Source organism: Rana temporaria, chromosome 6, assembly GCF_905171775.1.
Source record: "Rana temporaria chromosome 6, aRanTem1.1, whole genome shotgun sequence".
NCBI classification, from domain to species: domain Eukaryota; kingdom Metazoa; phylum Chordata; class Amphibia; order Anura; family Ranidae; genus Rana; species Rana temporaria.
Genome location: NC_053494.1, coordinates 187,396,324 through 187,420,155, shown reverse-complemented (window position 1 = coordinate 187,420,155; position 23,832 = coordinate 187,396,324). Strand labels below are relative to the sequence as shown.

At 41.8% G+C, this 23,832-nt stretch overlaps 1 protein-coding gene across 3 annotated transcripts in view; it reads right to left on the bottom strand.

The window, feature by feature from the left end:
- Positions 1-8,146: 8,146 nt before the first annotated feature.
- CACNB4 (calcium voltage-gated channel auxiliary subunit beta 4) overlaps positions 8,147-23,832 on the bottom strand; it is a 197,798-nt gene continuing 182,112 nt past the window's right edge. For all 3 annotated transcript variants that reach the window (XM_040357965.1, XM_040357966.1, XM_040357967.1), the window contains 3 exons: positions 22,133-22,228; positions 14,381-14,545; positions 8,147-9,699 (listed from right to left, as the gene is read on the bottom strand). In XM_040357965.1, the coding sequence (XP_040213899.1) occupies positions 9,439-9,699; positions 14,381-14,545; positions 22,133-22,228 (522 nt within the window). In that variant the 3' untranslated portion in view covers positions 8,147-9,438. The remainder of the gene's footprint in view (positions 9,700-14,380; positions 14,546-22,132; positions 22,229-23,832) is intronic.

Sequence of the window (23,832 nt, the reverse complement as noted above, 5' to 3'; positions counted from 1 at the left end):
GGGCTCGTTTGCACCATGTCTGTTGAACTGCGTTGATCTGCAAAGATCAATTGTTTTCTATGTGTTCAGTTTGCACCATAATGCAGTCTTAAGGTGAGCTGCATGTCTGCATTTTTACGCAACAGAACGCAGCACTGTGTGCCACAATGGTGCAACAGAGTTAAATAAAAATTTATTTTGGAATATTTCAATAAAGTTAAAAAAATAAGGAATAAAATGTAAACAGAGCACACTAGTTCATTAACGGTATACATTCGTAGATGCTGAACGAGCCCTTAAGCATGTTGCCAAGTACATTGGTTACGAGGTCAGCAGTAAAATATAAATAAAATAAATAATAAATAAATAAAAATCACATAATCTGCTCATCATAGAGAATACTGCTTATACTTTTCTACCTATAAACATCTGAAACTATTGTCACATTTGTGCGTAGTGCAGTATACAGCAGCAGTTATCAATCAGATTTAAAGTGAACCTGTCTTTAAGAGAAATATGCACTTGCTGACTTGATTTGGAAAATGCGAGCTGGTCTGTTTTTATGCCGATCCAATCACTTCAATACATTATAAGTCACTGACCAGGAACAATTTTGCAACAATTAAAGCCATTAAATGCACATGCCAGTCAGGCAATTATCATTTTCTGATGAAACAATCATATATGACATCTCTCTATATTTCTGTCAACACAGGTTCCCTTTAATTTTCCAAGACATTTCTGTAAAATGTGATTGTTGACTGGTGGCTATAGGTTGTTACAATTTGCCAACTGCCCTTTGCACCAAAAGTACAAAAGGGTAGTATTGTGTAGATACCCAAAACTATGAATCGCCCTTATTGAGTCTTGCGATACTATGTCAGAGAAGTGAATTCATATTGGATCTCATTGGATCTATGGTAGTGCATGACCCCCCTGGAATCAGCTCCAGGATAATATTCAGTTTAGCCAGGCATTTAAAATGGCACATACCCCAAAATGCAGAAATGGTTAAAGAGTAACTCCACTTTTGTTGAGAAAAAAAAACATTCCCCTCTGTGTGTAGAACGTGAGACCCACAGGCTGCTTGAGGCCAAGTGGCATCAATAAACATAGGTCAGGGGGAAGAGGGTTGGGACTTTCACGGCACTGATAGGAGACCGGGTTGGTATAAAAAACAATATTTATTTACATAAAACAGATTACAGTATAAAAACATTTAGGGACAGACCCCACAGATCAAATTGGATAATACAACCAACTGTATCTAATAGGTGGAGCCAATGACCTCGAACGGTTTCTTGGCTGAACCACTTCTTCAGGAGGGTCTAAAAGATATTTGTAAAAAACAACAGTACACTTTTCTGAGGGAGTTTTTTACTCCCTCAGAAAAGTGTACTGTTGTTTTTTCTAATGATGCTGTATATACATATATTTTCTTTGCTTGTTGTTTATTATATTTTACAAATATCTTTTAGACCCTCCTGAAGAAGCGGTTCAGCCGCGAAAACCGGTCAAGGTCATTGGCTCCACCTATTAGACACAGTTGGTTGTATTATCCAATTTGATCTGTGGGGTCTGTCCCTAAATGTTTTTATACTGTAATCTGTTTTATGTAAATAAATATTGTTTTTTATACCAATCTGGTCTCCTATCAGTGCCGTGAAAGTCCCAAACCTCTTCCCCCTGACCTATGTTTATTGATGACACTTGGCCTCAAGCAGCCTATGGCACTTTATCAATTGGGTCTCACTTTCTACATACCAAACGGGATGCTGGCACATTTAAATTGTTTGTACAATTAGCCTAATAGAGGCAATACTCTCCCTTTTCGATTCCCCTCTGTGTGATCTCTGTACATTGCAGGGATTTAACCAAACCTTGATGCAAACTCCTACCTTTTGTTATTCTGAAGCAATCCCTGTGTGTTCCTCTGTGCCCCTGTGTTTAGTGAGCCTAATGGGAGTGGTTTCATAATTATTAGTCAGCTGCAGCAGCTGCAAGGCTCTAATGAGGAAAGCTGCTGGGCCTGCATCCCTTTATCTCACAAAAAATGACATCTTTGTTGCAGGGGATGCCTGAAATCTGACTTGTATCTTTGTGCAGACTTCTGGGAAAATCAGTGAGCCAACCACACAGGCAGGAATTATGTTTCTGGGGGGCCTTCTGCATACATTCTGTGTACAGAACACCTCCAAGTAGCCATTTTGCATTTAATTTTCAGAAAACTACAGCAGTTGCAGATTGGAGAGGAAAGTTTTTCTTTTTAAATACAATAAATTACAATATGATTTGTGTTGCAATTGTATACGCAATATTTTTTCTTCATTTGCTATTTTTTTCCCATGAAAGTGGAGTTACCCTTTAAACGTCTGTTTGAAAAGTTCCGGTCTCCTAATTCAATTCTGTAAATAAAGGCCTCTTAGTAGTGGACACCGGATATGCCATGGGGTTGATTTACTAAAGGAAAATAAACTGTGCAGTTTGCAAAGTACAGTTGCTCCAGAGCTTAGTAAATGAGGTAAAGCTACACTTTGAAAACAATACCCAATCACGTACAAGGACAAAAAAAAAATGCATTTTTGCTTGCACCTGATTTGATGATGGAAGTCAGCAGAGCTTCTGCTCATTTACTAAGCTCTGGGGCAAGTGCACTTGTAGATTCTATGGGCCAGATCCACAGACAAAGTACGCCGGCATATCTACTGATACGCCGGCGTACTTTCAAATTTCCCGCGTTGTATCTTTAGTTTGAATCCTCAAACCAAGATACGACGGCATCTGGGTAAGATTCGACAGGCGTACGGCTTTGTACGCCTTCGGATCTTAGATGCAATACTTCGGCGCCCGCTGGGTGGAGTTCGCGTCGTTTTCCGCGTCGGGTATGCAAATTAGCGATTTACGACAATCCACGAACATAGGCGCGGCCGTCGCATTTTCTAACGTCGTCTGTAGTCTGCTTTTTCCGGCGTATAGTTAAAGCTGGTATTTTGCGTTGTATAGATAGACTTGCCATGTTAAGTATGGCCGTCATTCCCGCGTCGAAATTTGATTTTTTTTTATTTTTTGCGTAAGTCGTCCGTGAATAGGGATGGACGTAACTCACGTCTAAGTTAAAAAAATGACGTCCTAGCGACGTCATTTAGCGTAATGCACGGCGGGAAATTTCGGGATGACGCATGCGCAGTTCATTCGGCACAGGGACGCGCTTCATTTAAATGAAACCCGCCCCCAACCCGCCCAATTTGAAATCCGCCACCAGAAATACACTACGCCGCCGTGAGGATTTGAATATACGCCAGGTAAGGTACGGCGGCGTAGTGCATCTCTGATACGCTGCGCCGATCATAATGTATGTGGATCTGGCCCTATGTGCCTTTGGTAATATATATATGTCCAACAGCCCATAGAAGCCAAGACGTCTATAGGCCTTTCTCTATTGCTATATGTAACAACTGCTGTCAAAACCACAATACAGGCAATCCAACACAGCACAGTGCTAATGGTTACTGCACTTTGAACAGCGAGTTTAGCCATACTGAATAAGCCAACTCTAAAGCAAGCCTTTAGGGCCCATTTAAAGTGGTTGTAAACCCATTTTTAGAACGTTATGCTACAGGTAAGCCTATATTAAGGCTTACCTGTAGCTACCAAGGATATCTAAGGTGTCTGCATGTGCCGAAGTGATCAGCACATGCGCACTGAAGCAATAGCACGTTGTTAGATGTGCCATTACCGGCGGCTCCCACGTGCATGCATGGGAGTAAAGTCATTGTGTCTCCGGCCAATAACAGCGCTGGAGCCGTGATACCCGGAAGTAGGCTCTGGGAGAGATGTCCGCGGCCAGAGGGGGGCCGAGGACGGCTGCGGAGGCTTTGATCTAAGGTAAGTAATACATAATGAGCTAGTATGCTATGCATACTAGCTTGTTATGCCTTTGTCTTGCAATGTCTTTTTTTTTTTTTTTTTTTACGGTTTACAACCACTTTAAAACTTGTGCATGCATTTTCCACCACAGTCCTATTATTTTTCTATGGGCCCTCAACATGCATACAAAGACCTAAGGAATGCCCCAGAATATTTTTTTCCAGTGCACCTCAAGGCAATCTTTTACTGCATGCGTTGGTGTGCACTGAGAGTCAGGTGCTTTTATCTTAAATGTCTATACACACTGGGGTGCCATAAAAGTGAATGAACACACATCCTATAGCGCATTAACCACATGCTGTGTACTACCTATGTTTATGGGCATTAAAACACACAACAATGTTGCTACTTCCTAGGAAATTTACAGTCTGCTTTCTACCAAACATCTGGCTGCCGAGTATTATACAGTATAGGCCCTAGGTGTAATTTAATGTGGAGCTCCTGTCCTTCAAGCCAGCTGGGGTTGGCATTTGCTGAGAAACACAACTAAAGTTAATTATTCGGGATCCCTGAATACCTGGCTAATTATAGCCTTGGTGCTTTCCTGATATTTTGATTCTTCCAGATGATAAAATACATAATCAGTGAAAAATATTTTTTTTTGCACTTAGGAATAGTAAACATACATTTTCTGAATCAGCAAATACGGGTTGTTTCACTGTCTTGGTTCTTCGAGCCCTAAATTGAGGCTGAGTTGTCCATAGCGGCCAGTATCCTTTAAATTGGTGGTCTCCAATCCATGTCACCGGAGACTCATGGCTCTCAGCTTCCTGTGATGTTAAATGTGGAGACCTTCTACCATTTCTATCTAGATACAAAATAAACCAGGAGTATAACGTCAAACCAAAGTCTTCTAAAGCCTCATACACACGATCGGACTTCCATCTGACTTTTCCATGGATTTTGCTCCGAATGGGCTTTGGCCGTGAACTTGATATGCATACACATGGCAGGAATTTTTCAGCCAACTTTCACCAAATCACATGGTTTTTCAGCTCTTTACCGCCACCCTTTTGGCAACTTCTTCTATTGTTGTCTGATCTTTAGCATTGGTTCTGAGCATGCATGTTTGTACTTTGGACTTAAGTCCGATAGACTTGTGTACACAAGATCGGATTAGCCAACGTAGGACATTTGGTGCTGGAAAGTTTGTCTGTTTTCACAGCGAACATATGTCCGATGAAAAAGTGAAAACATTTGTCCGATGGAGCATACACACGGTTGGATTGTCCAATCAAACAGGTCCGTCGGACATTTGTTGTCAAAAAGTCAGATCGTGTGTATGGGCCTGTACATGATATGTCACCAAGACATTCACCATTATTGTTATAAAAGGCTTTTCTGGGGGCTTCAGTCCACCCAATTTTGGAAAGCTGCACGAAAGCTGAACTACTCTCCTTCTTCTTTTATCTCTTAAAAAACATTTCGGCAGCTGTGTTCACAACCCTTTTAATGCAGCCTTTGTATGCTAGAAGAATTAGGGAGGATTCGGCAGGACTGAGATTCCACACAAAGAAGGTACCAAGACAGAAAATCTAGCTCAGAATGTGGCTGTTGGAATCTCTAATGCCCTGTACACATGACCGGTTTTCCCATCGGGATAAACTCAGACGGTTTTTCCGACAGAGTTCCGACGGAATTCCGCTCAAGCTGTCTTTCATAAGCCTCGTACACACGACCGAGGAACTCGACGGGCGAAACACACCGTTTTCCTCGTCGAGTTCCTTGTTAGGCTGTTGAGGAACTCGACAAGTCAATTTTCTCCATTCCCGTCAAGGAAATAGAGAACATGCTCTCTTTTTGGCTCGTCGAGATTGACAGTTTCCTCAACGAAAATGTACACACGACCGGTTTCCTCGGCAAAAAAATATTTCCCAGCAAGTTTCTTGCTGGTTTTTGCCGAGAAACTCGGTCGTGTGTACGAGGCCATACACATAGTCACACCAAATTCCGACCGTCAAGAAAGCAGTGATGTAAAACACGATGATAAGATGAAGTTCAATGCTTCAGAGAATGCGTCAAATTGATTTTGAGCATGCATGATTTTTAGTCCGTTGGAATTGCATCATGACGAACAGAAATTCAGCTAAAAAAAAATTCATCTAAAAAATTGAGAACCGAAATTTCAGACGGAAAAAGTCCGATGGGGCATACACACAGACGGAATATCCGATGAAAAGCTTCCGTCTGACTTTTTTCATCGGAAATTCTGCTCGTGTGTACAAGGCATGAGAGATACAAGAAGCCAGTGCATGACTCAACAGTTCAATGTTCACCCTAACTTTAAAAAAAAAACAGTTTTGATTGAAAGTCACCTGTAATCTGTAAAGCAGTGCAAAGAGGCGTGGCAACCAATCAGATTTCAGCTTATTGTCATAGTAATGACTGATTTATTCTTACTGGCTACTTTGAGTTATTGCACTAGCTAACTTTACCAATGTCTACTCCAAAGCTACAGAGGTATGAGCCCTCATCGAAACACACAAACATTTGTCATGATGTTATATTTTTCTACCCTTCAATTATCTTGAAAATTTCAATAAAAATTATTGAAAGAGAAACACACAAACATCCAACATCTGAGCATTTGTGTAACAAATTTTGTAAAATTTTAAATGACATCCTCTTCTATGTGTAAAAGTTGTTTTGTTATTTTTCCAGATTGTGACACCATCTTTCTAGCATAGAATTATGAAATCTGCATTTATACTCTATAGTAAAAATAAATGTATAGTTTTTTTGTTTTTTTTTGTATTAAACAATTAAACATCCTCTTTTCTATACCCCCCACCCATATTCCTGTCCAGGTTATTATTTTAAAGTGAATGCAACATGCTCAAGTAGACTTTCCAGTCAATTTACCCAAATTCCAACAGGAATTGGCTTATATATTGGTTCCAACTGGAACTGTTCATTTGGAATTTCCCGGTGTAGGAAATTGTACCTATACGTGCCTTGACCTGTAGCCTAAAGCACAAGTTCCCCATTCAGATTATCAAGAAATCAAGGCAGTTTGAGCTTATGGAGTGTCCTGACATGGATACGGTTAGGCTGCATTGGTACCTAATGATAACTTGTCACTGTGGCAGTATCTAGCTAGTGCAGGTCTACCTGCAACTCCAGACATACTTTGTTGAAGCCTATAGGAACCATTAAAAGCAGGGATATTGTGAATGGACTACTCTGAAAAAGGTAAATTGTGATGTCAATTGGCGGATGGGACACTGTGATATTGTTAACCAAGATCTGGCCTCTTGATTCTCTAGCTATGACTAAACACTAGTATAGTATGAAACGTGTCAGCTTGACCGGTGTGCTGTGTTGGATTTTACAATAAAGGCAATTTTATTCGGAGTGCGGCTGTCCAGAAGACTCTCCAGAAGAATCTCCCTGTTGAATCTCCCTGTTGATTCTCTAGGAATTGGAAACATCACTGTGGCATCACCATTCCCCAGTGCAGTGACAGTTTTGACTGCTTTTAACCAATTGCCGACTACCTCGCATAGATATATGTCGGCAGAATGGCACGGGCAGGCAAAGCAACGTACAGGTATCTCCGCCGGTGTCCCACGATCGTGTCACGGAGAGGCAGAATGGGGGGATGCCTTTGTAAACAAGGCATTTCCCTGTTCTGCCTAGTGACAGGACACTGATCTACTGATCCCTGTAATCGAGAGCAGTGATCAATGTCGTGTCACTCGTAGCCCAGCCCCCTCACAGTTAGAATTACTCCCTAGGACACACTGAACCCCTTCCTAGCCCCCTAGTGGTTTACTCCTTTCTCTGCCAGTGTCATTTACACAGTAACCAGTGCATTTTTATAGCACTGATCGCTGTATAATTGACAATGGTCCCAAATAGCGTCAAAAGTGTCCGATGAGTCCGCTGATCGCCGCCATTACTAGTAAAGCATAAATAAAAATGCCATAAAACTATGCCCTATTTTGTAGACGCTATAACTTTTTCACAAACCAATAAATATACGCTTATTTCTATTTTTTTACCAAAAATATGTAGAAGAATACATACCGGCCTAAACTGAGGACATTTTTTTTTTATGTATATATTTTTGGGGGATATTTAAAAAATATTGCTTTTTTTTCAAAATTGTCGTTCTTTTTTTGTGTATAGTGCAAAAAATAAAAAACGCAGAGGTGATCAAATACCACCAAAAGAAAGCTCTATTTATGGGGAAAAAAGGACGTCAATTTTGTTTGGACAACGCCACGCAATTGTCAGTTAAAGCGAAGCAATGCCAAACCGAAAAAAAATGCCTGGTCATTCAGCAGTCAATTCTTCCAGGGCTGAAGTGCTTAAATTAAATAAGGCTTTGCCATTTTCAGGCCTGTATTTATCCTATGGCAACTGAGACTGCAACCAAGTATAGTAAGATTTAGGGCCTAGGTTAACAGGCTTTGGGCTTGTATCAATGACATCAGTTTGACACTAGTTTCGGAGATTATTTAGAATTCATTGACAGGTGCACTGGATCTGCAGTTAACCTCCTTCTGACCTGTTTCTGCATTCACATAGACTTGTATTAAAATGAAAAACTGACTTGAAGTGAACAAAAAGACTGCCAACACAGGCCCCTAAGGAGCTAATGATAAATTGCCCCTTACGTCATCGATTTTCATATCTATTGTTAAGTGGGTCTACAGGGAGAACAATAGAAAACTAAGGTTTCGCTACAAATAGCCGCCTTTTATACACTATATGTATTATTTGAATTCTACAGAATGGTATGAACTACTCTGTAGTTACTTAGGTGGCACAGTAAAATTGCCCTACTGGGCACATAATGCAATTTATACTATTAGTAGGCCCTGTTTCTAGTCACGAGGGCATGCCTTCTTCTAGGCCGAGAGGGAACTTGTTAAATGTGGCTTTTAAGGTACACAACTGAATTTACACAAAGTGACCTAGTAATAAGGGCAAACCTGGAAAGTGGCCACCACATGGTAAACGGTTAGGACAGTCCGCTACGTTTTTAAAGTTGTCCGTAGGTCCTATATTTGTGATTTGGTCACTCTGAGGGACTTTCTTGTACTACAAGGCCGACTTTGTCTGCTCATGTGAGGAGACCCAACAAGCATCTAACTGCCCTGAGCTTTGAGAATTAAGGCAGAGAACTGTTGCCCTAGGTTACAAATGGATGTGTGCAATACACCATGTAAACACATACTGCTCTAATAGTAATGTCAAAGTAAAAGACCTGTGGATAGGGCACAATAAATCTCTACCTACACGTATATACTTCTATGAATATGGTATTTTGCCTGTGATACAGCATCAAGTGACACTCCTACAGCTGGCAAAATAAAGTGGTCTGTAATTTCTAGCTACTTCATGTTTCTGCAAGTCACATGACCTTTTTGTTGCCCGTCAGGCCTGCTAAACCTCAGCAAACAATGCAATTGTTTGATTGCTAGGTAGCAAATTGGTCAGCGACCAACTACATTTTGTCAAGTTCCAAATAAAAATAAAAAAAGAAGAAAAATTTTGTAAAGAAATAAAAAGGGAAGAAAAATCTCAAAGCCTGTGCCTGGAATCATGGCTATATCCTCCAGGAGAGCCGCGGTTCCGGTGAGGTTTATAAGTGTCCTGGTAGGAGTCAGAGTATTCTTCTTCCACAAGTGGGTAATGGTCGCGACTATGCTGGGAACTGGAAGACAAGCGGTTTCTGCTTTTCCGAGCTCTTTCGCTGTGGTAGTTTTCGTCCGAAGTCATTAAACTTCGTCTTTCGATTGGGGAATTTTCAGTTGAATGGTTCGTGTTTCTCATGCGCTGACTCTGCAATACCCCAAAGAACAAGCAAAGTGTTAGAATGCATTTCAAATTCCCAAGGACACACGGTAGCAGAATTTCTAGTTCAAACACCCCCCCCGATATGAGTTTTTCTGCAATTAATATCTGTGTTTACATATTTTGGTTGCAGTTATTTTACATTTAGTGCAATTTAGTTAAAGGGGTACTAAAGGTTTGATAAAAAAAAAAAAACAACAAACATGTCGTATTTACCTCCACTATGCAACTCGTTTGGCACTAAATGCATTAAGGTGAAAAAACGCAAAGCTTTACAACCCCTTTAAGGTCATGCTACACTAAAAAACTAAAAGAAATTACAAAACTCCAAAGCAAAATAAGCTACTGTCATACTTAAGAAAAAATAATCAATGCAAAGATCTTCATGTGATCCCTTAGTTCTTGGATGTAAAAGTCATTCACAACTATACTTCTGTCTTTGACAAAGGAGGCCACACCTCCGAAAAACACAGCGATGCACGTTTTCACCTAGTTGCCCGCTTCCTGGTGTTGCTGAGGTTCGTAACAGAGCGCAGTGCCAGCTGCTCCTGGGGTACCCTAGCTGTCCGTAAGGTTCACTAGATGCCATCTGCCATTAAATCTTACAGCGGCCATTGTGGAGGAACGGCTCTTATGATACATACCCCATCCTTTATGGTATAATATGAGTGCATCGAGTTCTGTCTACTTTTAGCAAAGTTTAATAAATGGGATTACTCTAGGGTGGCTTACACTCTTTTCTTTGTGTTATTTCATACATTGGCCGTGACTGGAAATCTGGCATTTCACAGTAGAACTGGTTTGTAGGAAAGTTGTTGTATGCTGCTGTAAGTTTCAGTATAAATATTGGGGGATTTGAACAATTTCAATTTTTATTTTGATTTAAAAATGATGTCTTGTACCATTTTATTAAACTGAAAGCTACTCCTGCTAATTACAGTAAGAAGATTGGGGAAGAATGCTGAAACGTACAGAGAGCACTGCATGATTTGGGATGAGGATGTGCCTACTCTTAGTACAAGAAAGACAGTCCTTGCAGATCAAATTCAGGGTGAAGAGCTCCTTAAAGGAGAAGTATAGCCAAAGCTTTTTTGGCTATACTTCTCCTATGGATCAAAAGAGTGCAGTTAGTTCTACACTCCTGTGAACTGTTTTCAGCCAACAGCTGGCTGAAGCCCGCTTGTCGGCTGATGTTACAGAGCTGGTCCTAGCTCTCAAAAGATCCCAACTATATGGTTGGGATCCACCCAGGACCAGCACCTTGCTCATCCTCTCAGTGAGCCCCTGAGAGCCTGAGCCAGACCCTCCCACCCCCACCACAGCCAAGCGCTCCAGTGATTCCTGGAGGGGCAGAGCAGAGAGCCAGAGACTGAGCCATATCTCTCTGCTCAGAGCGGAGGGGGAGAACTGAGCGATCAGCAGTGTCTGATCACTCAGTTCTCAATACAGAGCTGGCGGGGCAGATGCAGCATAGGTGAGTATACATTTTTATTTTTTTCAGAAACCCATACTTCTCTTGTAAAGGATACGTTCACTTTTAAAAAAAAAAAAAAAAGAAAGAAAGAAATACACATGTTTTTGTGGGTATAATTTTTTTTTTGGCATTTTTTCATTTTTTACTAGGAGCCTGGAAAGCCTGCAGACTTGTCAGTGTATCGGTCTGCTCGTACCTCATTCGGGCAAGCAGTTAAACACTGACAGGAAGAGATAATGAACTACCTAGAGCGCTCAACAGCACCCTGGTAGTTCATTGAGAACTACAAGGCAATTAGAACTACAAGCCTGTTGGTACTTGTAATTTCCCGTTCACAGAACTCTGTGAATGTATGGCATGGCCAGGCAGGTGGAGTGAAGATCCCTGGCTTGCTTTCACCAGTTCAGGGGGTTGGGGAAACACAGGAGTGGGAACATGTAACATGTTCCACCCTACAAATGCGTAACATGTTATGTTTCCATAGGTGAACTTATCCTTTAAGGCCAATCTAAGTGCTCATGGTTTGCACTGGGTCATTATGGTGACTGCAGTTATGTGGCAATATTCTTCTACATTTTTGTAATGGTACACGTTAAAGAAGAATTGTACACATAGTTACATTGGTCCAATGTAACTATGTATATACTATACCTTGCCCACGCCCCTGGAAGCTGGAAGTCACTGATGTAGACACCACTACTCTTGTGTTGAATGGCTGCCCTGCTGCATTCTGAACACAAGTCGGCCACTGGCCCTGGAGCTTCAGTATGAATGCTAAGCATTTTCTGATTGGATGAGGTGAAGAGCATGATGTCACCACCCCACCTCTCCACATCATCCAGAGAACACTTTGCAATCATCCAGAAAATGTAAAGCATTCTTTGAATGGTGCCTGTCCTCCTATATTCAGAATGCAGAAGGGCAGCAACTTGGGAGTGTCTACGTCAGTGATTTACAGCTTTCAGGGGCATCAATATGGTATATACATAGTATGGTATATACATAGTGTGTCAGGAAGTCAGGTAAATCTGTGGGTGTTGTCACAGACGGGACATACATTTCTGCCTTGTTTAGACAATACGCCAATTGTTATTAGGCGTCGGCTGCAAAAGTAGCCAGGAAAGGTCTAAGGGCGTTGGAAAACTTCAGCTGTTCAGAATATGGCAATTAAGGCCTCTATAAGTAATCCAGAGGATTACCACTGATTTGCTGCACCCTGAGGCTTTGTGAGTAGGGAGAGCAGTGTACTGAAAGTCTTCTGAGAAGGTGAGGAGAGGATTTATTTTTATGTGTGATAAAAATCAAAAGACTATGGGCCAGATTCACGTAGATCAGCGGATCTTTAGATCCGCGTGATCTATCTGATTTAAGATACACTGCCGCAAGTTTGAGAGGCAAGTGGGTAATTCACAAACCACTTACCTCCAAACTTGCGGCGGCGTATCGAAAATCCCCCGGCGGAATTCAAATTCCGCGGCTAGGGGGAGTGTACTATTTAAATCAGGCGCGTCCCCGCGTCGATTTAAATGAGCATGCGCAGGCCATGAATTTACCCGGCGTGCATTGCTCCCACTGACGTCACTAGGACGTCAGTGGTTTTGACGCTTACGTAAACGACGTCCATCCGTATTACAGAACGATTTACGCAAACAAAGTAAAAAAATTCAAAAGCGACGCAGGAACGACGGCTATACTTAACATTGGCTGCGCCTCATAGAGGCAGGGGTAAGTATACGCCGGGAAATCCGCTACGGAAACGTCGTAACAACACTGCGTCGGGTCCGCGTACGTTCGTGAATTCGCGTATCTCGCTGATTTACATATTAGTCAACGTAAATCAGCGGGAACGCCCCCGCGCCATTTTTAAATTACAAATAAGATTCGACGGTGTAACACAGTTACACCTGTCGGATCTTAGCCATATCTATGCGTAACTGATTCTATGAATCAGGCGCATAGATAAGACCAGTGTAAGTCAGAGATACGACGGCGTATCAGGAGATACACCGTCGTATCTCTTTGTGAATCTTGCCCTATGTTTTTTTCTGCTGTATGACCAGCAGTGTCTGCCCAGCACTAGGCTGTGCCAGACTCCATAGATAGGTTCCTGTGTGGTGAAGATAGACGCCCCAAGTGGCCAGGGTTTATTTTATGTTTGATTTTGTTTATGCTGTTTGTATGCTTGCACTTGTTTCCAGCAAGATGGAATAATAAACCAAAATCTTTGTTTTCAACCGTCTTCGACTGCCTGTCTGTATAAATTCAGTGTGTAGTGAACCCATCCAAGGGGTCACACACCCCGCTACCGAGCTAACCCCTTACAATAGTTACACAGATCCAAGCTGGATCAATGTAACCATGCATAAAATATCAATATCTGGAATTCTTCTTTAGAATTCAGCTGCTCCTTAAAAGTGGATACCCCTACCAACAGTCATAGCTGAACTCTGGGCACACAAACTTTCAGTTAAATAAATTGCTCAAAAGCAGCAAATATCATAGCTCCCAACTGTCCCTGATTTTAAAGGGACTGTCCCTGATTTGGAACCAAGTCCTTCTGTCACTCTTTCCTCCTCATGTGTCCCTCATTTTGGTCTGGTCTACAGAGTTGTGTATAAAATGCACTATTCATCTTTCAAAATGTGTTTTCCTGCAGTAAACCCTTCATTCAAATTTTTAATTGCTGCATTTGTAAATGTAAAAAGCCAGTATAAAGGAGTAGTAGTGGTAAAAAGCACCTGTGGGTTTAATTTCTTTTTGTATGCAATCCTCCTTTAAAGGGGTGTGGCAGAGTGTGTCTCCTATGCCTACATAATTTTTCTTATAGGTGTCCCTCATTCCCATCTCAAAAAGTTGAGAGGTATGTAATATAAACCCACTTTGTGTACACAAAATGGCTTTGTAAACCCAAGTATTACTTGTAAAACTAGCAGTGACATCATCACTGGACTGTACATAGTCTGTGCAGATAGCAGAGCTGTGGGAGAGGCCCAGAAGGCCCCATATACTATAGATTTACAGCTGCTCAGGAGCTCTGGGCTTCAGCAAAATGGCAGCCACCAGCAAGAAGAAACAGGAACAATGCTGGAGGCAATCACACACTATTTGTTAGCATAATTAACGCAATCTTTCCTTGCTAAAGATTATTATTTTTTATCAAGTAGTCATTTGTAAATTCCACTTTAACCTTGTTACCTGTATTGATGTAAGTGCAGTCGATCCTAGATTTCTTCCCAGAAGGGGTGTCATGGGAGTACTGCTCGTGGTATGGGTAGCTCGCCAGTATGCTTCTAAATACTCTGCTAAATGCTCACAGGCATCTTCTAGCTGATTCTCATCCAAGATCACGTCGAACATTTCCTATTAAACAAAGGAAATACAAAGGGTATTCATGACTTCCACTACAAACAAGTGCCATGACATAGACAAGAGGATGCGCTGATATCTTCCTGACGTCTGGGTTAAGCCCTGCCCAACTGCCGACTCTGTCCATTAAGAACACTGGGTACAGGCAAGTGGGTGGGGCTTACCCAAGAAGTCAGAGAAGTCAGGCACATGGAAAAAAAGATCTGCCTGCTCTTAGGAAGGACCTTTATTTTTTTTTACTATAAAAATGGTGCTCTAGTTCACTCTTCACAGAGCAAGCCAAGAATGGACATTTGGAAGAATCCAAATCTTCATTCCTGAGTTGTTATATCAAAGCAACCTCACCTTTAATGTATTGTGTGCAATTATTTGGTTATATTTTCTTCTTGTCAGAGCCAAATTGTCAGCCCCATGTCAGGCTGTAAGGTCTCCATAGGGGTTGACCTATCTTGAGTTCCTTCTGGATAACCAACGCTCTGTTTCGGCTGCTGGAGTTGTTGCCTGCACTCATTCTAAAGCCGGGTACCGACTACAGTTTGACTACAGTCAGCTCTGGTTGGAGCCGCTATTCTAACTAGGCGAGGTTAGTCCAGCGATCTCCACTGCTGAGCTGTTGTGTTCTGACAAAGGGATGCCCCCCGCTGCCAGAACACTCTGATCAGCGCTCTCTGTCATTGGCGCAGAGCACTGATTGGGAGCCGGTCGGCTGCTGGTTTTCCAGCATTCGTGTCTGACAGAAGCCGATCAAATGGCTGGCTTCTGCCGGACAGACCAACATACACATGGGCAGAATGTCCGATGGTTATTTTTGAACCGGCAATGTCTTCTGACATTCTGCCCGTGTGTATGGGGCCTTAACACTTCTGCTCTGACAGGGAGAGAATTAAAAGTAATAATATTTTTACTCTCTGAAAGATCAGGCTGCTTTATTAAAACAATTCATGAATGGGGATTTGAATGATTACAACTGGTGACTGATTCTCTTTAAAATGGTTGCAAACCTCAGACATGGAATATGGTATGAACAAAGCATATCTGTCTATACTGTGTACATGCCTCGATCCAAAGCACTGCATGCCATTTCTGTCTGCTGCTTTATTCCTCTGCTATCAGCATGAGTCACTTCTGATAGGGTTTGTCCCCCACCAAGAGAAAAAAATGTAATGGGGAGGGAGCTCTAGCATACAGCCTGTGACTGATATCCTCAGCTCTGCGTGTCCCTGTACTGTGAGGAGTGGGGTCTGTCCCTTTACTCCAATCAAGACTCAGAGCTCTGCTCACTTAGATCTGCACTGTTATGCCCTGTTCTCACGATCAGGCTTTAGCCCGACCAAACTCACATCGGAATTCCAACGGAATTCCATCGGAGGAAAAGAGAACATGTTCTCTATGTAATCTCCGATGGAATTCATCGGAATTTTTGATGGGGCATAGACACGGTCGGAATTTCCAATGGAAAAAGTCAGTCGGACTTTTTCTATCGGAAATTCCGATCGTGTGTACGAGGCCTTAGACATCAGATCTTTGCCCCTTGCTTTTCACAGCTGAGAAATGCTATGTAAATTCTGGACTTTGAACAACTGTAGAGGACAGACGACTGCAGAGAAACAGATACAACTTATGCAGGAGGATTATTTTCATCTCTGTGTATCACATCACTGGATATATGTAAGGGTTTACAACCATTTTAAGTATTTGAAGGGCATAAGATGTAAGCAGTAAAATAAAGGGCCATCTAGTCTTCTGTGCTTTAGCTGCATGAACCTTAAATGACACCTAAAAACACATGGAAGGTTCTGCGCCATTGTGCAGCACCATAGTAGTACAATTCATTCCAATGCATTTTTATGTGAAGCATTTTGTAGAAGTCTGTTTGCTGTATTTTGCAAATGCATCAATAGAATTGCCAGCGAAGTGATTAGTTACATAGTTAGTCAGGTTGAAAAAAGACACAAGTCCATCCAGTTCAACCACAAAATGGTAATGGTAAGAAGTGGTTGCTTACCAAAAGTCGTTGGTTTTCAAATGAATGAAAAGCCAAACACTCATTGGAATAGCTCCTGATACCCTTGTAAAACGCGTTGGTAGGTACCCAACGTGAAATCACCACATCACCTTCTTCGTTGCACAATTGTGGACTTTTTATAAAATTTTAGTTTACTTACCGGTATATAAACACCACTATTTCTCATCACATATTCTTTGGACTGTTTTGTATGTTTTTCTTACTTATGATAAGCGCTGCACTTTAAATTATATTGATTAGGTTGGTATCTGGTGACCTTCAAATTTTTTTTTGTCTAGCGCGGACTTAGTTTTGTAATCGATAAAATTGCATATAAACATTACTATGTGTACATTTAACCACTTATCTACCAGCCGCCGTCAATTGACGGCGGCATAGTAGCCCAGTTGTTCTGACAGGACGTCAGGTGACGTCCTCGTCTTTTAAAGCCAATAGGGGTCACGCGCACCCGCCGCGTTACTGGGAACACGATGCAAGTCCCCGGCGGCCACGATGGCCACCTGGCACCCGCGATTGCCCAGTAACTGAGCAGGACCGTGGATCTCTGTGTGTAAACACAGAGATCCACGTCCTGTCAGGGAGGGGAGACCAATGCTGTGTCCCTTGTACATAGGGACACAGATCGGTCACCTCCCCAGTCAGTCCCCTGCCCCTACAGTTACAATCACTCACTAGGCTATACATTTAACCCCTTCTTCGCCCCTTAGTGTTAACCCCTTCCCTGCCAGTCACATTTATACAGTAACAGTGCATATTTATAGCTTTTATAGTATATATATAGTTTTTTTTTCAAAATTGATGCTCTTTTTTTGTTTATAGTACAAAAAATAAAAACCGCACAGTCGATCAAATACCACCAAAAGAAAGCTCTATTTGTGGGAAAAAAAGGACGTACATTTTGTTTGGGAGCCACGTCGCATGACCACGCAATTGTCAGTTAAAGCGACGCAGAAGCTGAAATTTTGTCTGGGCAGGAAGGGGGTATATGTGCACAGTAAGCAAGTGGTTAATATACTGTATGTTTTCATGCAAGGAATGCTGTGCATAAAATACATGAACTAACCTTGCACCTCGGAAAATGCAAACAGAAGATGCATGTCAAAATACATGTAAGAATGCATGATTTCATCAAATATGTATTGCAATGCAACAGAAAAGGCACCCAAAATGCATGATAAAACACATGGATAGCTCTATTTTAAAAAATCAAAAAGGACAGTGAAATCAGCATAACTGGTACACACCCAAAAGTTAAATATTATTATTGGATGGACCGATTAGAAAAGTTAATGGATCCAAATATGAACAACGGCTTAAGGCTCGGTTCACATATGAGTCACATCCGTCGCACAGTATGGGTCCGGTGCGTGCTGGTTTACCGTTTCAGGTCCGATTTCAGGCCGAATTTTGGCATTAATTCGGACCTGAAATGGACTAAAAAAAGCATACGTTTTTCCTGCAAAACGCACCGGACCTGCTGCAGAGATATGTGAACCGCCTCCATAGAGAGCCAATACATTCTTCTGCTGTGCGAATTGGATGCAAGGAAACCCAGCCTTAAAAGATCAACCCCAAGCAAAACTGATCTTTTAAAATTGCATAGTTGCTGGCAATTAACATTTTTACATTGGATTGATGAACATGACAACATTGTTAGGGTAACATGAAAGGGAGAACACAAACTACAGCAGGAAAGTATTGCCACTGGACATTCTGATATGGTAAACAGGGATTTAACCCACTGAGGTTCACCCAAAACTGTAAAAAACAATCTGGATAAAAAAGTTGCCTTTATAAGAAAGTGGAACACATTGATGTAATGATGAAAAGATATACCGTATATATACTCGAGTATAAGCTGAGTTTTTCAGCCCTTTTTTCAAGGCTGAAAATGCCCCCCTGGGCTTATACTCGAGTCAGTGTACCTGAATTTTTTGACAGGCTGTGGGCGTCCATTGTTTAAAAGTCGTTTCTCAGCAGATACAGTTCCGCCTATCACAAACGTTTTCTCATCCTCGGACTCAGTTTCCCAGCAGACACTGTGTTCAGTGTTCCACCAATCACGGATGTCCTCTTGTCCGAGGATGAAAAGACGTCCCTGATTGTCAGAACACTGAACACAGTGTCTGCTGAGAAACTGAGTCCGAGGATGAGAGAACGTTCTGTCAGAACATTTGGGGTTAAAAGAATACATATAATGTCGCACATAATATATGTTTCATAGTGTTCCCTATTCATGTATATGATGAACTGAAGGACAGCCATTTTTCCCTGTTAAAGTTTAAACATAGGTTCTCAGGCATGAATAGACTTTGGGCCAGATTCAGAGAGATCGGCGCATCTTTAGTTAGGCGTAGCGCATCTCATATGCGCTATGCCGTCGTAACATTGAGAGGCAAGTACAGTATTCACAAAGAACTTGCTCCCATATGTACGCCAGCGTAACGTAAATGGGCCGGCGTAAGCCCGCGTAATTCAAAGTAGCAAGGCAGTCGGCTCCATTCATACGACGTGAACGTAACCTACGCCCAGCCCCATTCACGTACGACTTACGCAAATGACGTAAAATACGAAGGCTGTTTCGACGTCCATACCTTTGCATTACCTGCGCCTCATATAGCAGGGGTAACTTTACGCCGGACTTAAACAAGGTAGCTTAATGCGACGGGCGCAAGTACGTTCGTGAATCGGCGTATCTAGGCTATTTGCATATTCGACGCGTAAATTTATGGAAACGCCCCTTGCGGCCAGCGTAAATATGCACCCAAGATACGACGGCGTAGGAGACTTACGTCGGTCGTATCTTGGCAAAATTCAGGCGTATCTGATTTCCAGAATACGCGTATAGATACGACGGCGCACATTTGGACTCACAACGTCGTCGTCATAATTCCTTTCTGAATTCGGCCCATTGTTCTTAGGTGTAAATCACAGGTTTAGGACTCCCAGAAAGATAAACAAGATGAAAGGCCTTACACAGCATGACACAAAAATGACTGATATGTACTATGAGACCAAAGGGGCTCATTCACAATCCCGGTGGAATAATATATCTGACATAGTATTGTTTTTTTATAATGCTTTAACAATATATGTGTATTAGTAATTCATGTATAAACCTGTTTAATACATAGACATTACTAGGGTCCCAGGTATAAGATCCTATAATAGCTTAAAAGTATTAGACTGCTGTGATCACATTCGGGCATTAGTTCAAAGAAACTTCCCAAAGCATCTGTGCTGACCATAAAACCTTATCTCAATCATAAATTGAGAAGAAGTTGCCTGAAATGTCTGGGTTTGTTGTCATTTTGTTTGACATATAAAACAATTTATGATGCTATACCAAGATTCAGGTCACAGGGGGTCATAAATCATGATCAACTCTGGTCGACCCTATCATTAGGAATAATTCCTTATACACCACTGCCCCCTACAGGTTAATATTGGCATGGTTCAAGATAGCCATATCCTTGGTTGCTAAGGGCAGCTGACCTAACATAGCATCATGTGACATCGCCAGTCACGTGACAGTGAAATACACACCCACTTCTTTGGGGAGATAAAAAGTGATTACACAGGACAGGAAAGGATCTGTGAGATCTGTGGGAGCTGAGATGGCTGATGGGATCGCGAGGCTGAGGGGAGCTGATCTCTGAAGGAAGCTGGAAGGCAGAGATTGACCGCAAAGATGTAAGGGGGCTCAAAGAGAGTCCTTCATTAGGATTCTCACTTCTCAAAACAGAAAGAACTCTTACATACTGGTAATGTATAATCTTGAATATTTACCTTTTGGTAATTTGGAGGTTTTCACATACACACAACTGAAACCATTTAAATATACTTGGCAAATATAATTTGGGAGTTGGTTATTTTCTAACTGCAGTATGAGATAATTATATTCCAAATATTAAAGACATACACATTACATTTGTCTTTGAAAAGCTAAGTGCCAACGATGGTAAATCGGTTTTAGAATGAGGTATGTGAAAATAGGAAATTCTTCCTAAATTTAAAATTAAGCTTGTTTGCATTGCAAAGCTTGTGTACAATATAACATTTATTCTGTACACGTATATATAAGTAGTAGCAAGAGATCTGTTTGTCATCGAGAAGAGACAATGTCAAGGTACAAGCCGCCAGGTTTTAAATACGCCAGGATGATTTAAATAAGAGCTATGAATATACCTTGTCATATAATGTAAATATTATCTGAACATTCAACCATCACTTATCTCTGATTGTAGAAGCATATCAATTATTTGTTTTATCACGAATTGTACCTGATTTAAATTTTTGCACTATATCTTTAGTTAATAAATATATATATATTTTAAATACCGTATTTTTCGGACTATAAGGCGCACTTAAAATCCTTTCATTTTCTCAAAAATCGACAGTGCGCCTTAAAATGCGGTGCGCCTTATGTATGGTTGTATTGAGCATTACAGACATACATGATAGGTTTACAGCATCCACTTACATGTAAATAGTAGAGATCCGGCATGTAGATCATGGAAATAGTCTTTACTGTAATGTCTTTCCGCACCAGATTTAAGCTGTAAAATGCTCCTATGCCCCTCTACGTCGAAACGTCCGTATAGCAGTGAAACTAGCTGGTACGGTGACACTGTTGAAAGCGAGGCATGGGGCGCAGCGTGAGCCACGGTGACGTCACTGGAATGCGACGGCATTTCGGAGCTGGCTCTTGCGTGTGACAGAGGTGTGTGCATTCATTCATTCATTTTCTATACCCACGTGCGCCTTATAACCCGGTGCGCCTTATGTATGGAAAAAAAACTGTTATTAGGCGCTCAACGATAGTGCGCCTTATAACCCGGTGCGCCTTATAGTCCGAAAAATACGGTATTCAGTTGTGTTGCTTGTCCTCAAAATAGCACGGATAAAATAATTTTGATATCTTGTATTGTAGGAAAATTGTATATCTCCCAAAGCACAGATTTACATATTTCCATAAATACAATAATATTTTATAGTTCAGTATAAACATTCTGACGGTATATGTAGGCTCTATGCCGAGATACGTCAATGGTCCTGACAGTTTGTGATAGGCGGAACTGTGTCTGCTGAGAAACGCCTATCACGGAAGGTACCAGGAGGAGACCGCGACTGTGTGGGCACAGTGAGGTTGGCACAGTGAGGATGGGCAAAGTGAGGTTGCAATGGGCACAGTGAGGTTGCAATGGGCACAGTGAGGTTGCAATGGGTACAGTGAGGCGTGCAAATGGGCATCGTTGACCTTCTTTTCCGCTTACAGTAGCTGCTGCATTCTCACCATAGGCTAATACTCGAATCAATACGTTTTTCCATTTTTTTGTGGTAAAATTAGGTACCTCCGGTTATATTTGGGTCGGCTTATACTCGAGTATATACGGTACCAATATTCAACAGGAAAGGCTGAACTCATTATTGTGTCTCTAAAAATTGATAGCTTGCTTTTTTAGGAATATTGATTGAAAGTCAAAAAGCTCACTCCCTTTGATTAGGAATGGAGAAGGATATTGCCAATAACATATAATCAGATCAATACTTACTGGTGGACACTGTGCTAGTTTGTCAGCAGCTACTAACTGTACATTTAGGTGTTTGCTTTGGGATTTTCCTCTAGACTTAATAAGCCGCTGCAAAACCTGCAAGGAGAGCAACAGATTTTAATTGATTTTACATAGATTAAAAACACAAGCATTGTATAATGTCAGATTGGTTGATTTAGCACTGGGGAACGAGACGAATGGCCCACCCTAAGGACCGTCCAGGCCCCGTACACACAATCGGATTATCCGACAGGAATTGTGTGACGACAGGCTGTTGTCGGATAATATCTGACCATTTGTATGCTCCATCGGACAATTGTTGTCGGATTTTGCGTGGACAACTGTGGGATAGCTTGCTTTAAAATTGTCCGCCAATAAATGTATGTTTTCGGATTATCCGATCATGTGTATACAAGTCCTTCGGACAAAACTCCAAAGTACAAACACGCATGCTCAGAAGCAATGCTGAACATAACACAACATAAGCAGAAATGCCCAGAGGGTGGCGCTAAAGAGCTGAAAAACCACATTGTTTTGTGTTTATTGTCCGACAATTCTTTGCCGTTTGTATGCAACACAAGTTCACGGCCAACGCCCTTTGGACAAAAGTCCTACGATTTGTCCGCAGAAAATCCGATCATGTTTACAAGGCTTAACTGGTCGTTAAGTACAACTATCCTTTAAATCCGAACTCTGGCTCAGTCCCCAAGTGTTTGCTTTTTTCTATATAATTACCCTTTCAAAATGTCTTTAGGTGGGTCATGTGACATATAGTTGTTATTCTCTCTTAATCTTACCTAGTGGTTGACGGTCACCGATGACACCGAGAGCAACATTGATGTTCTCTTTATGAATGCAGTGTGAATGCTGGCCAGCAGACATCTTGTGGACAAATTGAAGTACTGTAAGGTATTTCTATGGATTGAAGGTAAGTATTGCAGGCTGTGCTGCCTTTTTGACCAAAGGCAGTAATCGGCGGCTAGCGGAAAAGTAAAAAATATAGGCCCTGATTCTCAGAGGATTTACGACGGCGTAGCGCCATGTACGCCGTCGTAAGTCCGAATCCGACCCGTCGTATCTATGCGCCTGATTCGAATCAGTTACGCATAGATATCCATTAGATCCGAAAGGCTTAAGTCTCTTACGCCGTCGGATCTTAACTGCATTTTTTTTTTGACCGCTAGGTGGCGCTTCCGTTGAATTCCGCGTCGAGTATGCAAATTAGCTAGATACGCAAATTCCCGAACATACGCGCGGCCGACGCAGTAAAGTTACAACGTTTACGTTAGGCTTTTCCCGGCGTAAAGTTGCCCCTGCTATATGAGGCGCAGCCAATGTTAAGTATGGCCGTCGTTCCCACGTCAAACTTTGAAAAAGTTACGTAGATTGCGTAAGTCGTCCGTGAATGGGGCTGGACGTCATTTACGTTCACGTCGAAACCAATGACGTCCTTGCGGCGTACTTTGGAGCAATGCACACTGAGAAATTCCACGGACGGCGCATGCGCCGTTCCGCAAAAACATCAATCACGTCGGGTCACAGTAGTTTTACATAAAACACGCCCCCCTGATACAAATTTGAATCAGGCGGGCTTACGCCGGCCGATTTACGCTACGCCGCCGCAACTTACGGAGCAAGTGCTTTGAGAATACAGCACTTGCCCGTCTAAGTTGCGGCGGCGTAACGTAAATCGGATCCGC